This window comes from Haliotis cracherodii, unplaced genomic scaffold, assembly GCF_022045235.1.
Source record: "Haliotis cracherodii isolate W230 unplaced genomic scaffold, xgHalCrac1.p SCAF_3, whole genome shotgun sequence".
Classification (NCBI taxonomy): domain Eukaryota; kingdom Metazoa; phylum Mollusca; class Gastropoda; order Lepetellida; family Haliotidae; genus Haliotis; species Haliotis cracherodii.
Window position 1 is genome coordinate 26,270,333 of NW_027266286.1, and position 16,816 is coordinate 26,287,148.

The 16,816-nt window shown below is 40.4% G+C and overlaps 1 protein-coding gene across 1 annotated transcript in view; it reads right to left on the bottom strand.

Moving 5' to 3' along the window:
* The window catches only part of LOC139475148 (EF-hand calcium-binding domain-containing protein 6-like), a 51,789-nt gene that overhangs the window by 24,073 nt on the left and 10,900 nt on the right, over positions 1 to 16,816 (bottom strand). Inside the window, exons 3-12 of the mRNA XM_071258403.1 lie at positions 13,170 to 13,279; positions 11,762 to 11,881; positions 10,160 to 10,266; positions 9,367 to 9,433; positions 8,085 to 8,221; positions 4,382 to 4,500; positions 3,208 to 3,353; positions 2,464 to 2,612; positions 1,324 to 1,434; positions 100 to 220 (exon numbers count right to left, since the gene is read on the bottom strand). Coding sequence (XP_071114504.1) covers positions 100 to 220; positions 1,324 to 1,434; positions 2,464 to 2,612; positions 3,208 to 3,353; positions 4,382 to 4,500; positions 8,085 to 8,221; positions 9,367 to 9,433; positions 10,160 to 10,266; positions 11,762 to 11,881; positions 13,170 to 13,279 — 1,187 coding nt within the window. The remainder of the gene's footprint in view (positions 1 to 99; positions 221 to 1,323; positions 1,435 to 2,463; positions 2,613 to 3,207; positions 3,354 to 4,381; positions 4,501 to 8,084; positions 8,222 to 9,366; positions 9,434 to 10,159; positions 10,267 to 11,761; positions 11,882 to 13,169; positions 13,280 to 16,816) is intronic.

Sequence of the window (16,816 nt, forward strand, 5' to 3'; positions counted from 1 at the left end):
AGCCTTACACCAGCCCTGTCCTTATATAAGAACATACAGAATGTCGATAGTCAAATATTTGTTTGCAGTACAAGGTCTATTGTACAGTCGTAAACTTACCCCATCAAACTCAAGGAAGGCACTCTTGAAGGAGGAGTAGTTAGACTGGACGTGGCGGTACAGCTGGTACCAGATGTCACCAGCCTCCATCATCTTCTGCGTCTCCATGATGGGGAAGAACCTAAACACACAACACACGTCTGACTACCTACAGCCAACCCACAGCCAACCCACAGCCAACCAACAGCCAACCCACAGCCAACCCACAGCCAACCCACAGCCAACCAACAGCCAACCCACAGCCAACCCACAGCCAACCCACAGCCAACCTACAGTCAACCCACAGCCAACCAACAGCCAACCTACAGCCAACCCACAGCCAACCTACAGCCAACCCACAGCCAACCCACAGCCAACAGTTGAAATGTTCTCAATGCTCATCAGAGGCGAATTCGGGATTTTAAAAAAGGGGGATGCACATAATACCAAGTCCTGCATCACCCTCTGGATCCATCAGTGCTCATTAAAGACTAAACAGGTTGCTATGACTTTTAATGAGTCAAAGTCTGGCATTATGATACATGTATCCATTCTCTGTCAAATAAAATTCCTTTCCAGGCATCAAAAGCTGGAATTTCACCATCCTAGCTGTTAAAAACTATGAGTTGCATGATCTACCGATCCCATCACACACAATTTCGCCAAATTAATGTAAACCATATTGAAAGAAATTTTTAATGAAATTCATAAAATAGGCTACAAACATAAGTCCAGATATACAACGAATACGTTTTAAGAACCTGATAGTGTGATATTAGGACTAAATTGCAGAGTTCTGTTCGGATATGTTGATTGGTATTTGCAGTGTTACGTGCTCGCGTTCATCAGCTAGTAATGTTTTTTTGTGAAAGGGGAAAATCCTTGTGCCAGTGTAAAACTTGAGTTTATTAAAAATGTACATAAATTTTGGGAGCCATGCGTTACTGCTTGCTATAACCGAGTTAGCGCTATATTGAAGGGCATGGCATGATAGGTTCTGGTGTTTCTGACTTCAATAATGGAATAAGGGAGAGTCTCTTCAGGAAGGATTGTTCGACTCCAGCAGTCTTCCATTACTTCTGAGTTAAAATGACATTCTGGGGTCTCTTTAAAAAGTAAAATCAGAAGAAAGTAACAAAACAATAGTCTTTTCTTGTTATCGGACGGGTAAATAAACCAGTCACCAACCAAACTTTGTTTATTATACTGTCACTTATCCAGTAGAATAATTGCAATCAAACTCACTTGTGATTAGGTTTGATGGGCAATGTTTGTCCATTTCCGACCATCATTGGATTCTGGAACTTTTCCAAGAAGATTTCCCAGGATATCTTGTGGCTTCCCTTCACACCACACCTGGAGATTTAGAACATTGGGGGTCAGAGAGGTAGCAACTATATATCCTTTTTACCTAGAAAAGACATTGTACCCCTGGAGAAATAGTTTTTTTTCTTGTGGTTGAGTAACTGAAGAGTGGGTGAATGAAGCATCCGCTTTCCTAATGACCCCTGTTTATAAAAGATGATCTTTCACTCTGATTTGATAGATACCCCTCTAAGATCACCCACCAATAGGAGGTCTCATCAAGTGAAGTTTCTAATCATCCAATCAGACCTCTAAATTCTTGGTATAAGAGGCGAAATATTTAGGCGCAGCAGATCTGACTTCTGTGACTCGAAAACAAACTTAAACGAGGTTTTGAATGGTGAATAATAATGTCCGCAGACATTTAAATACTCAATCTAAACCGTACTACAACCCATTGTTACAGTTAGGTCTTTTAATCAACAACATAACAGTTTCTTTCAGCCCGTGGTTTTAGTTTTCCTGCACAAAAATATTAATAAAATTGCCCATAATAGCTCAAGGCAGTCCGTTTGACAATGAAGCCGAAACATTTTAGAAAGCCGAAAGCTCATATTCCTCATATTGATTGGGCAGTCAAGTTCTCTCCTGTGTAGGCTTTGTCAGATCTTGTAAAAAGAAAGGAATCAAATCGTAAAAAGAACTGGTATCTATGAATAATGCAGGTTCATGCTAGGGACTAAGACAAGGCGGTTTTTTTGTTTTGTTTGTTGTTTAACGCTGCACTCAGCAATATTCTAGCTATATGCAGCGGTCTGATAAACAAATGAATCTGGACCAGACAATCCAGTGATGGACATTGTGGGCATTGATTCACGCAATTGGGATACCATGACATGCATAAACCAAGTCAGCGAGCCTGACCACCTGATCCATTTGTCGCCTCTTACGACAAGCATAGTCACTTTTTATGGCAAGCATGGGTTGCTGAAGACCTATTCTTCCCCGGATCTTCACGGGTCACTAAGACGAAGGAGTAGAATAACATGGATGGGGTTCCAGAGCATTGAAGCAGCCTACCTCTCCATGAGTTGACTGAATAGCTGGTCGGACATGGGGATGGTGAAGTTGGTGAGGATGGCCTTCAGGTCGTCCAGGGAGATGAACCCATCCAGATGCTTGTCAAATGACATGAAGGCTTTCTTCAGGTTAACGTAGTTGGTCTTCATCTGTGGCCCACAAGAGAGGAGATCATACACATTAAATACACACCAACATAATCATACAGATGACAAAATACAGTAATGGATCGAGACCTGTCATTATTTTCGACAATAGGACAAAATCAGTTGGAGGTCAGTGAGTGTGGTTTTATGTTGCTTTTAGCAATATTTCAGCAAATATCATGGCGGGGACACCAGAAATGGGCTTCACACAATGTACCCATGTAGGGAATCGAACCCGGGTCTTCAGCATGATGAGCAAATGCTTTAACCACAAGACTACCCCACCAGGCTACCCCTCGACATCTCAGTTGGAGGACAACTGGGCAGATTCAGTTGGAGGACAATTGGACAAACTCAGTTGGAGGACAATTGGACAAACACAGCTGGAGGACAATTGGACAAACTAACGTTGGAGGACAATTGGACAAACTCAGTTGGAGGACAATTGGACAAACACAGCTGGAGGACAATTGGACAAAGTCAGTTGAAGGACAAGTGCATAGACACAGTTGCAGGACAATTGGACAACTCAGTTGCAGGACAATTAGACAGACACAGTTGGAGATCAAACAGAATGTAGGATAGAATTGACCCTGACCCTGTTCCTGAACTCCATCTCAATCTGAGTGAAGGTCATCTGGTTGAGCATCTGCTGGTCTCGCTGCTGCTGGTTGCGGATGCGGAAGTCGGACAGACCTCCCACCTGCTGCTTGTCATGGTTAGTCATAGCTGGCCAGGTCAGTGCTATGGAAACAGAGTGTGAAGCTGTGGTTACTTTCACTGTCACCAGATACTGCTACAATCTGTTCATAACTTTGTTAAGATACATGAGCATTGATCCACCCAATTGGGATACGATGACATGCATAAATCAAGTCAGCAAGCCTGACCACCTGATCCCATTAGTTGCCTCTTAGGACAAGCATGGTCCCCTCTTAGGACAAGCATGGGTTGCTGAAGACCTATTCTAGTCCGGATGTTCCTGGGTCAATAAGAATAGGGCGTAGAATGACATGGATGGGGTTCCACAGCAGTGAAGCAGCCTACCTCTCCATGAGTTGACTGAATAGCTGAACAGTTCCATACCAAATGACCACCATAACAATTACTTAAAATGGTAGGTACATATTTTGTTTTCTGCTGTTACCACTAATACATGACCGAAACGTAGGATTATTGCTCATGCTATCAACCACTGGTATTGCCTTGTGCAGACTCAATAAATATGTCCTGATATATGCCGTAATTAGTCAGCTCCTACAACAAGCATGAGATAATGTGGATCAATTCTGCCCCTGGAACCCTGAGTCAACTGTGACTCATGCCATATAGTCCCCATGAGGAGTCCCGGATTCCCGCAACCTATGCTTGTTTTAAGAGGTGACATCATGGATTGGTGCAGGGATTGAAATTAACACATGTCCACAAGTACGAGATTTGTAAAATTGAGGAAGGAAAAGGGACATTGTGGGACACCACTTTTAACATTACAAGGATATAGCAAACGATTGACAACTAAATTAGTGTATAACCCTATGTTAATTTGTTTTTGAGTCCCCAGCAACCTAAGTAGGTCAAAAAAGGTGACCAAATGGATCAATTGGTGACTTGGTTGAGTGCGGGTCTTTGTCCCCGGACGGTGTGGATCGTTACTCACAATATCAATCACTGGATTGTCAAGTCCTCACTCACATATTTACAGGCTGCCATCATAAAATTGGCATGTGCAGCATTAAAACAACACAGAAAGAACCAGCTACTGCTGCACGTACCTCCTGGTACCCCTGGGGCAGGCTTGCTGTTGGGCCTCTGTGGCGTGACCCCCATCCGCTGCAGGAACTCCTTGTAGTTCACCGTTCCTGTGTGGTGGAAGTCATACCTCTGCCACAGTCTACAAGAAAGGGGGTTTGACGGCTTCAGTCAACATGGATGCATCATAAGCGTTAAATACCTCATAGTATTTTTTATTCTTCTGATATGACTATATTGCTATCAATGTCACTCAATAGTGAGTGAGTATGGTTTTGCGCCGCTTTAAGCAATATTCCAGCAATATCATGGCGGGGGACATCAGAAATGGGCTTCACACATTGTACCCATGTCGGGAATTGAACCCTGGTCTTCGGCATGACGAGCGAACGCTTTAATCACTAGGCTACCCGACCGCCCCTGTGTCACTCAATAAGGAAACAAACATTTATTTCAGAATATATCATTTGAAGTAAGGAACTGCTCCTTTTGTAATTAAGATCATATGTCAACAACAGCCTTGTCATCATTGTTCATGATACGGCAATGGGTTGGTGTGAGTGAAGGCAATTGTTTGAAGGTGCATCTAGGTAAACCAGGTACCAGACAGGAGGAAGATATTTAGTGACTGACAGTTCTCAGCACTCTGCATACTTCAGCATTTGTATTCTCTCCAGGGAGAGGATTCCTTTTTATCCCATGACATGGACCATCTTACACAAAGTCATCTCAGTGCTACACTTGGACCATCTTACACAAAGTCATCTCAGTGCTACACTTGGACGATCTTGTACAAAGTGATCTTAGTGCTACACTTGGACCATCTTTCACAAAATAATCTTAGTGCTACACTTGGGCCGTCTTGCACAAAGTGATCTTAGTGTTACACTTTGGCCGTCTTGCACAAAATAATCTTAGTGCTACACTTGGGCCATCTTGCACAAAGTAATCTTAGTGCTACACTTAGGCCATCTTGCATGAAGTTATGTTAGTGCTACACTTGGGCCATCTTGCACAAAGTGATCTCTGTGCTACACTTGGGCCGTCTTGCACACTCTCGGCCCATCGTAGTGATCTTGGTGCTACAACTAGTCTCTATGTTAAAGTATAGGAGTAACTACAGCCTGTGTACATGTGAGCCCAGTGTACAAATGTCCTCTTCGCATAGAAGTATAATGATAGTATAATGATAATCATCACACGATGTAATCTGATGACACTGGGAATACAAAAATTTGAATTGTTTCAGAGTAAGTTTACTTAAAAACAATAAAATATAAAGACATCATGTTTAGGTTTATGATGTAGCTAAAAAACACTGGGATATCAAAAATTACATTTGTGTTGAGTTGAGTGTCAATTTTCTTTTCTTTTTTTTTTTGGGGGGGGGGGGGGGGGTGGGTGGTAAAACCAATGCCGAGAAATTTTCAAACAAATTTCAATGGCTCCAACTTAAATCCCCAAAGACCAACCGTGAAGCTTTCTAAGCATAAATTTTAAAAAGAAATAAAAGTAGATTTTTAAAAACAATATTAAGTTCTGACCAATGCTGGAAATATGTTTTGAAAATATCAAAACCTAAAACATATAAAGTGTGGTCTAAGTAGACTAACACTCTACCTCAAAAGCACAGAGCATTTCTATAGACTACTATACACAAAAGAATAGAAATTGACTCTCAGGGCACTAAATAAAGAGAAACGCATGCCATTGTCCTGTCAACAGTCTAAAAGCCATATCACAAAGATTGGTGTTGCAGAGGTAAATACAATGTATATATCTATTCACGGTTTGGGGGTGAAGGTAAAGGTCACATAGAAAGCAATCCTGACAAACAACAGAAAAACCACAAAGGAGTTAATCAAGCGTGTCACCACGGCAACCAACAGAAGATCTGTTTACGTTACAGGAAACCTGTGCAGTCGATAAAACTAATGATCCAGAAAGTCTCTTGGAACAATATGGATTGTGAAATGTACAGTTACTCACATGGCAACTGACGCCAAATACCACCACTGCATGGAGCAAGATTATCTCTCAACCAAGTACTGACTAAATAGAGAATCTCACTCGAGCGTCTCTTGATATCAAATATATCAACACGAGTTGAGAAAAGTGGAAAAACTCTGAGGCTTGCCGGGGAGCTTGTCAACTTTTATCAACGAGTGTTGATATGTTTGATATCAAAAGACACAAGGATGAGATTTTATTTATCATCCAACATTATTCTTACAACTTTTTCAGTTTGTGGACAGTAATAATAAGCAGTGCTTACAGCTTCAGTAGCAAAGCCATTAGTGATGTCATTTGATTGTGACGTCATGGTAACCAATGACATCACAATGGTCTGCAAAGCATTGTGATGCAATTTCATTGCAGTGATATCTACAATGTAGATATCACTTGATCTGACCCAAGCCATATCTCCTGTGGGAGCCAGTTTTGGATGCTGAATACAAATACAATACAACTAAACATCCCCCAAAATTAGTAAGTTGTCTCATGGTCCAAACATGAAATTTTGGGGGGCAGTTGGAAGGAGGAATTGGGATTAATCAATAATCGAAAAACAATCTTTTTGCCTCATATCTTACAAATCAATACTTTTGTTCTCAAGATGTCCTGTAAAAAATGTAAAAACAAGTGTTCCCCCACCCCCCCCCCCTCAAAAGAAGTATTTTTTGAAGTGGTGACCTAAAAGATGTCCTGTCTCTAATACATATCCCAGTCCCTCTCACAAGAAGAGAGAATCTCATTCGAATGTCTTTTGATATCAAATATATTTACATATCGAGGGCTGTCGAGGAGATTTAAACTTTTTTCAACAAGTGTTGACATATTTGATGTCAAAAGACAGTAGAAATTCCATTTATCATCCAAAATCATCCATCCAACTTTATAAGTTTGGAAATAGTAATAACCAATGACTTAAGTGTACAAAGTATAGCTAACTAGCCTCAGTGGCAGAGAGGTTGGTGATGCCATTTGATTGAGACGTCATGGTAACTGCATCTTCCCGAGGCAAGAGAGCTGACTTAAAAAAGTACAGTTTCCACCCTTGCCGAACTAAGCTGGAATTACTGGGCTCAATCTTAGCGCCACCAGTGGCTATTACCAGTTATGTCCCTTCTAAGCCTCTACTTTGGACCAATCAGATTCCACCTCACGTATCACTTGCGTTTGCTTCACACAAAATGGTGGCGCCCGGTCAGGATGATCTGATCAATAATCAAGATCTATAATGTGATAAAACGGGTCTTACATCGCAAAATGCATCAAATCTCATGAGTATCTTGATTTAAAACATGAAAAGATTTAGAAAATTTCTGCTGACATTGATTTGGCGGTGCACATGCTTTGCAAATCCTGCAATCAACCGAAATCTGCACGACAGTTTACGAACCGGATTTCAATTTTGGTGCGCGATTTTGATTGGACTATGCATAGACTCGTTAGTCCAGCCAAACTGTAACTCCATAACACCAGCCTAGTTCGGCAAGGGTGGAAACTGGACTTTTATAGTCAGTTAACTCTCTTGCCTCGGGAAGATGTGGTGACTGAGGTGGAAGCCTGTTTAGGATGATAACACATGGATGGTCCTTTATGCCCTCACATCAACCAGCCTGTCCAGAGACACAATGCTAGAGTTAATCTCAGTATCTTCAGCAACTAAAGAACATGTGATGGATCCTTGATAATCTTGGCTAGACAAGAAGTATGCCTCACTTGTCAAACTGCTGGTCTGTGAACTTGAAGCAGTAGTTTTCCAGCACCCGGCGTAGCTCATGCCGCTGAATCTTGCCGTCCATGTTGTAGTCAAACAGCTGCATGGCCTTGATCACCGCCTTCAAGTTGCCACTCAGCTGTACCCAGGAAACAACAGCATTTTAATTTCTGGTTTCGGGACAAAACATGGCAAAACAAATGACGCCTGGAAAATATTTGTGACATAAAAAGTTTATTTTCAATCACCTGACCTATCCTTGTGTCTTACAGATATGAAAGAAAGAATAAACTGGTGTATAAATGAAAGACAAAAGCTAACACTCGATATTCTGATATACTGAAAATAAATATGGAAATCTGTGACACTACATGAAATGTCACTTCAAATTATTATCAGATAAATTTAATTTTCAACTGGCTAAGGTGGAACAAAGATAGATGTGCTTTTGTTCAATATTTTCAGCATGTCAAGACTGGCCCATTCTGATTATTCTGTAAGCCTATAAAAGTAAAATGTGACCTTATGTGTAGATTTTCTACAACAATAAATGTTTTCAAGTTTCAAATCCATCACTCCAAAACAGCTTCTTCAGCTATATGGCTCAGCATATTGGGTATAAAGTAATACATTCCTTGCGTACTGCATTCTCACTTTGGGTTTTTTTTATCTAAAAAAATAAATTCTTCCCGAGAATTATTGAAAAAATTAATTATGCTTCAGACTGTTGAAAACAAAACAAATTGCCTACCACAAAAATTACATTGTTGCAACATGTTTTTCTGGCAAAATATCAGGTTCAAAGTTGTAAATAAAAAAATACCTAGTTTTGAAGCTGTCTCTGAAAAAATATATAATCTTGTTACAAAATATCTAATGTCGAACGAATCCGAGGCCCACCCCACGATGATCAAATGGTCGGTGACTTACCGATCTCCATGTTGTCTTTCATCAGTAAATTCCTTCTCTCAAAAGCAATGTTGCATGATTTCATACATTCGATATGGCACAAAGGCTACTCTATATTATGCTCTTGCTTTCCTCATAAATCTCCTTTAAATATAAAAAATAGAAAGCACTCTATCAATATACACAAATTTGAATATATTTACCAGTATAATTATCTTGACGACTCATGTTATCAATATCAGATATTATGTTGATATTTGTCTAATATTTATAACTCACCTCAATCATATGGGCTAGAAATCTGTAAAACAGGAAACCTAGCTGGTCTGAACTAAGGGGAATAAGTCCAACCTTCCAAGAGGAGATAACTCTCACCTTCTCTCTGACCATCCTCTCCACAACATCCATGTTGATCTCCTTAGTGGGAGGCTGGTGGGCGTACCTGCATCAACAGAACAAATTCTCAAAGACTTTCAGATTCTATTTATTACCTCATCATTCAATGTTTACGTATATTGTTAATCTTGGAGAACAAACAGTTACACAGCTGGTGGCCTAAACCTAAATGTTCAATTGAATACAAAAAAATTCCTGTCTGTACATAAAATAGAAAATACTTATAGCAAAATAACATCTGCAATTAGCATATCAATGAAATTAACCAATACTGTCAAATATTCAAACACTTAACTGAATTATATTCATCATAAGCATGAGATGTACATTATAATCACTTTCGAGCACATTGCACATATCCCCATACATCAGCACTGTACATGTGTGTACTTTATTTCTACTGTGTCATTGTTAATTCAACAAGCATGAAATACTCACATCTCCCGCCAATATGTCCGGGTTGTGTGCAAGGCATTAGCCCTGCGGAAACAAGCACTACCTCCATTTTTAGTCTAAGTCAAACTCGTTTCCATGGAAAAATCCCAAACTATCAAAGGCACCAGTTTACCACTAGACCTATCTATGTACCAAGTTTGGTGAAAACATTTTGGGTCGGGGAGTGGGTGTGTGCGTCCGTAGGGCGTACGTGAGGGCATGAGTGAGGGCGTGATTGAGGGTGTGAGTGAGGGAGCGAGCGAGCATGATTTGATGCCATGTTTATCAAAGGTAATTGGGATAGGACAGGAAAATGACTATCGTAAAGATGCCATACCGTTGCTGGCCACTCATCCACTTCTCACGGCTGCTGCTGCTGCCTTTCCCATGGAACTTCTCCAGGAAGTCCTGATAACGCACAGTTCCATTGGGGTTACGCTCCACCTGTTCACAATGAAAGAGGTTTTGGGTTGCAGCAACAGTGGATCAAAAGCATGAAGCTTATGTAAAGTCAAGAATCCAACATGAACATTTTAACCACAACACTGGTGCCACACCTCTTAAAGGGACTCTCGGCTCTAGGTCATTGGCAACCCTGCAGTTGTGATTCAATTTTTCAAACACAAGTTGTCAGTTTGCTCATTCAACTTGTATAATGCAGCATAGTATATCATACAGAACCTGAAACAAATATATCTAATAAAGCCCATGCAAGTCTAGAATACTGCAGTGTCTGAAAATGAAAACATCTCTTGGCTCCTTTTGATTATATTTCATAACAATCGTAAACTGTCATGCAGATTTCGGTCAATTGCAGGATTTGCAAAGCATGTGCACCGCCAACACATTGTCAACAGATATTTTCTAAATCTTTTCATGTTTTTAATCAATGTGCTCACGTGATCTGATGCACTTTGCGATGTAAGGCTCGTTTTATCACAATATAGGTCTTGATTATCAATCAGATCGCTTGACATTTTGTTTGAAGCAAATGCAAGTGAAACGAGAGGTGGAATCTGATTGATCATCAGGAGAGGCAAAGAAGGGACATAACTCGTAATAGCCACTGGTGGCGCTACGATCGAGCCCAGGTATTCCAGCCTAGTTCAGCAAGGGTGGAAACTGGACTTTTAAAGTCAGTTAACTCTCTTGCCTCGGGAAGATCGTCAAATGAGCATGTTAACAACATGAGTAGAATCATAAAAAACAATATTTGCTGTTTCAGGTTTCTTATTTGTACGTCTATGTTCTGCCCCAAGTGTGTAACACGTCACATTAACTCACTATAGTGATATACCTGTCTGATTAACAATAAGCAAGATGTATCCTTTTTATTCATTATTTAGTGCATTATTTAGTGAGTGAGTTTAGCACCACTTTGAACAGCAAATCAGTTACATCACAGCATGTCTGTTTAAAATGGGAGGAAAGACCAAAATAGGTCTTAGTCGATTAGACAATCCAGTGATTGACACCATGAGCATCGTTCAACATAACTGGGGTACGATGACATGTATAAACCAAGTCAGCGAGCCTGACCACCTGATCCCTTGAGTCGCCTCTTACGACATGCATAGTCGCCTTTTACGGCAAGCATGGGTTGCTGAGACCTATTCTCATCAAGATCTTCAAGAGTATTGGGAAAGTATGTAAATAGGCAGTGTTAACTTTGCATTGTGTGTTTGTCAGCTGCAGATAAAGTAACTGACAAGTCATTTATTCTATTCTGCACATCTTCCATTAGTTGTTTTATTCACTTGATAAAGTTTCGTGGTCAAAATATATGTTTTCTTCTTTTCCCTGATTTAGCAAGGCAAGTTGAAAATCAGCTTGGGCAAAGAAAATTTTAGACTTGACTTGCCCTTGGTCAAGTAGGACATTTTGGTACTTAACACCCCTGAATGATGTCACTGTGTTCTATATTATTGAGGAAACACACCTTGACTAGAACGGCTTCATACTGCTCTGATGTGAGGGGGAAGCAGAACGACTCCAGAACACGCCGGAACTCCCCCTTGGTTATGCTCAAGTTCTGGTCCACATCATACGTCTGGAAGGCCTGAAACAATGTAACAATCTGGTAAACAAACACTCAATAAACAACATCAGATTCAACAAAATAAACAGATGAACAAATTTCTGAACAGGACAGAAACTCATCGATAATAGCCACTGCATTCTGGGTGACATGGAATAACGAGAAATTAATTTTGATTTTTTTTTTTTCCAACATATTGTAGAGTTAAGGAGCTGGGTTAAACAATGACTTATTACCGTATTCGATGTAATAAGCGCCCCGCTCTAATAAGCGCCCATGGCGATATTTGCTAATATATTGGCTAGTTAACAATCCCAATTAGCACCCCTTTCGATTGATCAATGTACACAAGACTTATTTATTCGTGTATACGCACCCTTAATTATGGGCAATTATACCACGAAAATATATCTATCGTGTTTAATACGCACAGATTCTTCTTTTATATCATTTCAGGTTGTCAGCATAAACCACAAAATTTAGAATCTTTCAACTCTGTTTTTAATCTTACCAAAATTATATTCTAATAAGAGACCCCTATTTCTAATTTTGAGAGCGCCCTGGGCGCTTCTAACGTCTAATATGGTATACATAATGGAAACGTCAGTCATATGTAACATGCAAATTTTGAAAAGTTTTAATGATTCTAACAGCCATACAATTAAGTAAGTGAATGAGTTGGGTTTAACACCGCTTTTAACAGCATTCCAGTTATATCACGGCATGTCAGCTTCATGGGGGAGGAAAGCCCAAAGTGATGCAGGTTTCAGACATTTACCAATTTGGTGAAACCCATGAGCACGGGTATGGTGCTGACAACCAAGAAACATAATCAGGGCGAACGGGGATTCGAACCCACAATCATAGGTTTCTGGCGTGCCAATGGGACACAACCAGCGTTAGAAACTGGCACTAGTCCTGTAGTCCTGGCCAAACCGCCCAATAGTTAAGGTATCATAAGGACTAGTAGAAATTTGCCATTTTTAAGGGTTTTGCTATACGTTATCATTGTAAGGACTACTGGACTAAAAATGTTAGTTTCTAGCGCTGCGCAACTGTTCACAGCAAACTGCAGCGCCTTGGACGACTTGGCCACCCGTGGCCTTTACATTTTGTGTCTTCCAGGATTTCAATGTACTTTCAGGACAGGATGCTATATTTTCCATCCGGTCGAACCCTGTAGGGTGAGGTGATTTTGGTAGCTATTTCATGATCTAAACATTCACAGTGTGTCCCAGACTGATGAGACATGAAGGTCCATGTGTCCCATTTTCGTTAGTTCAACCATGTGGCAGACAGTAGTTCCTACCTGCTTCAGACTGTCGAACTTGAGGCGGACTTTCTCCCGGAGCTGCGCCTCAATCTCAATACTGGACATGGCCGCATTGCCTGCTCTGGCTGTGACAGGGTGATCTGCCCCTGAAGTAGACAATGTTCCCATGTTTCTTTCTCACATAAGAATATTGATCCGTAATGTTTCATCATATAATAGATATATTAATATCATAAGATAAACCAATCGTAAAAACCCAAAATCCAGTGATTGACAGCATGAGCACCAATACACACAACTAGAATATGATGACATGCTTCAACCAAGTGACCAAGCATGACCACCTAATTCTGTCAGTGACCTCCTACGACAACATGGGCATTGATCATTAAACAAAATGGAACAAGGGCAAAAGAGAGCGTGGCTCACTTATACCCCAGAACCGCCTAGTGTGTCAGTAGTTTCAAATTAAATAGCTAGGATAGGGTTAGGGTTTGAAAAATTCATAAAAAAATGGAAAATTAATATAAAAAAAAAATTCTTTTGACTGCACCCCTCCATATGACACAGATTATATGTACTAAGTTTGAGATGAATCCAATGAATAGTTTAAGAGAAATCGCACAGACAAAGTTTTTGGACGGACGGACAGACAGAACCTTGGTATAACATTACATTCATCAGCTTTGTATGATGCAGTAGGTATTATAACATTATTGTTCTGAACTAATGAGAACCCTGGAGGTTCGCTGCTAATGTCAGTTTGTAGTAGGGCTGGTACTCGGGTCGGGTGGGTACTGAGTAGGACCCAGGTACCCACAGGACTACCCGGACCAATGGTTAGTCACATGATATATTGTTTAATGACAAAAATTCTGCCTGACTACAGTTGTGCCTCGTTTATAAGGACACTTGCGTCATTTCACAATTCGTCCGTATAAACAAATTTCCGTATAATTGAAATCAGCTTCATACAGGAAGAGTTACTTCCCTTCAATTATGCAACTCATGACAGATGACAGAGCAAACAGATACATCCACTCAATCTTTATTCAAGACATACACGTTTAAAAAAATCTGTCATGGATGGGGTTATCGAATGGAATTACATGTACAATAAACAAGCTCGTCTCAAACGTAACTCAGTGTCACTTGGTTAATTGACTTCTCACGAATCAAAGGATTACCACCAGCGGAAGGATTACCACCAGAGGAAGTGTATTGTTCGGGTAAGTGAGACAATTTTGTGTGCATTTCAGTGTTTCGTGTATGAAAATGACCATCCGGTTCCGGAAACTGAATTTCCGTATATACGGGTAAATTTATATAGTAATTATTTTGTTTTGAATGAAAATCGTCCGGGAACAGAGGTTTCCGGATATCTGAAGTCTGTATAAGCGGGGCATGACTGTACTACGCCCATTCCTTCTGGCTTTTTTTTGTTTGAATAAAAATAAAACTTCAGTCAACTTCAGTGTACATACATGACCAGATCGTTTCATACATGTATCTAAACACATTTTACCAGAGCTACAGTCAAACCTTTCCCCATCAGACAGTTTGTACCTTCCTCTTGAGACCTACAGCAGGTACCCGGGTAGGGTCGGGTAATAGGTGGGTGGGTACCTGGGTAGTAAATTTGGACTCTTCCCAGCCCTAGTTTGTAGGTATTCCAGCTTAGATCAGGCCCCCAGCAACCTTTGATGACTAAATGGACTGGGTGGTCATCCTCCGCGACTTGGTTGATTGTGGGTCATTATACCCAGCATTGTGAATTGTTGCTCACAATATTGATCCCTGGATTATTTAATACAGGTTGCCATCATATAGCTTGAATATATCTGAGTGTGACATTATACAGCAAACAAACAGTCTGCTTATGTGAAAGGCATCCTAAGGGCTAGTACACGTTCAGGCTTATCAGCGGGTGTTCTGTTATGCTAAACCTATCTGGTTAGCAGAACTCTGGTAAAGTTGCATACCTTGGTAACCCTTTAGTTTTAACTTTTATCACAAGAACAACTTGACCATTTTTCATACCTAATTTCAATACTGAGAAACTCACTTATCATCGCTAATTTCTCCCACATGACACCAAACAAAACATTGGTTACAGTGCTGTTTATTGACCACCCACTGTTATTAAATGTTCATTAGTCACCAGAGTTAATCCTCTTTGACAACATAAACCTAAAGCTCAAGATCACGCTGATTATACGTTGTCAGGAAGGTAGTATCAAAACATCAGATGTTATTTTCCAAGCAACTGGTCCAATACTACAGTAAATCAAACATGAGGACCGAATGGTTTCTCGGTGTGTAAAAAAGTCAATGAGACAGAGTTTGAGTAAACAGTTTCTGCTCTTAACACGCAAGAGTGTTCCTTAACAACCCGCAACTGCTGTGAATTCAACTCACTGATTATTGCAGCCGCTGTTCAAACAACAACTGCTGTGCAGAAACTGAAGTAGGCAATATGATCGCTGTGTGTGACCGGTAGGAGTAGCACGCTACCCAAGGGAGATAATTATGAGAGAGTCTTATGAAAAAACAAGGCTCAGTGGGTGGGGCGAGAATATTTTTTGATAATTTAGGGGAAGCCTTTCAACTTTTGGATAATTATTTTACAATAACGTGATCGGTTTAATTAGAGCCCTGTGTGAAGTTACTTAACCAATCCTTTGGAAAACCTGGGGGGGAAAGGGTCATTATCTTCATTTGAAAACAAGCTTTCACTGTCATACTACAAATGAACGGGGTTTTTCAAAGACAAAAATAGATTCCAGGTCCAAATTATTGAAATAGAATAGGTCCCCCGCAACCTATGCGGGTTGGAAGAGGCAACTAAATGGACCGTGGTCTGGCTTTGAGACATGCTGTCATTTCCCGACAACGTGGATTGTTGTTCACAATAAGATTAATATCAATCACTGCATTGTCCAGTCCCGAATCGATTATTTACAGACTTTCACCATATAGCTACAATATTGCTGAGTGATACGTATAAAACAACAAACCAAACAAAGAAAAACAATCATGACCAGCCCACCCTATTATGGGATGGGTTGAAATAGGAAATAGACAAGTGTTTTAGAGGGGCCTCCATCTTATTAAAATCAGATCTTAGTTCTCGCTATCGCTGAACAAAGATCTGAAGACATCCCATTACGGGTCACATCAGAACGCCATTTCATCTGACCAATCAAAGCGTCGCTTACTAGGTCATGTTTTCTAATCATGCAACCTCGAAAATGTTAACCCAGGGTATTCCAAACGACAGTTACGGCCCATACGGCTGATTCCGTCAAAATTACCATCTATTTCTTGCTTCTGATAGATAAACATTTGAACGGAGGAGGCATTGAACAGTACGTGGGAAGCATGGCCATACATTCTCAACCATATATTAGACACTCCAGAATGTTCGTTTTCAAAATTTTAATCGAGAACTGTGTCAACATATCTTTCAAGCGTAGTCTGAAATGGAAGTCGCCAGGTTGAAACAAATGCCGTAAAAGTTGAGAAAGCTGCTTTCTAATTGGCTGATGTCAACCTCTTGTTAGCCATTTCAGTGGTCGGGCAAAGTTCGCAAAAGGTCGTTCTGACGTGACCCGTAATGGGATGTCCTCAGATCTTTGTTTAGCGGTCGTGAGAACTTAGATCTGATTTTAATGAGATTAGAG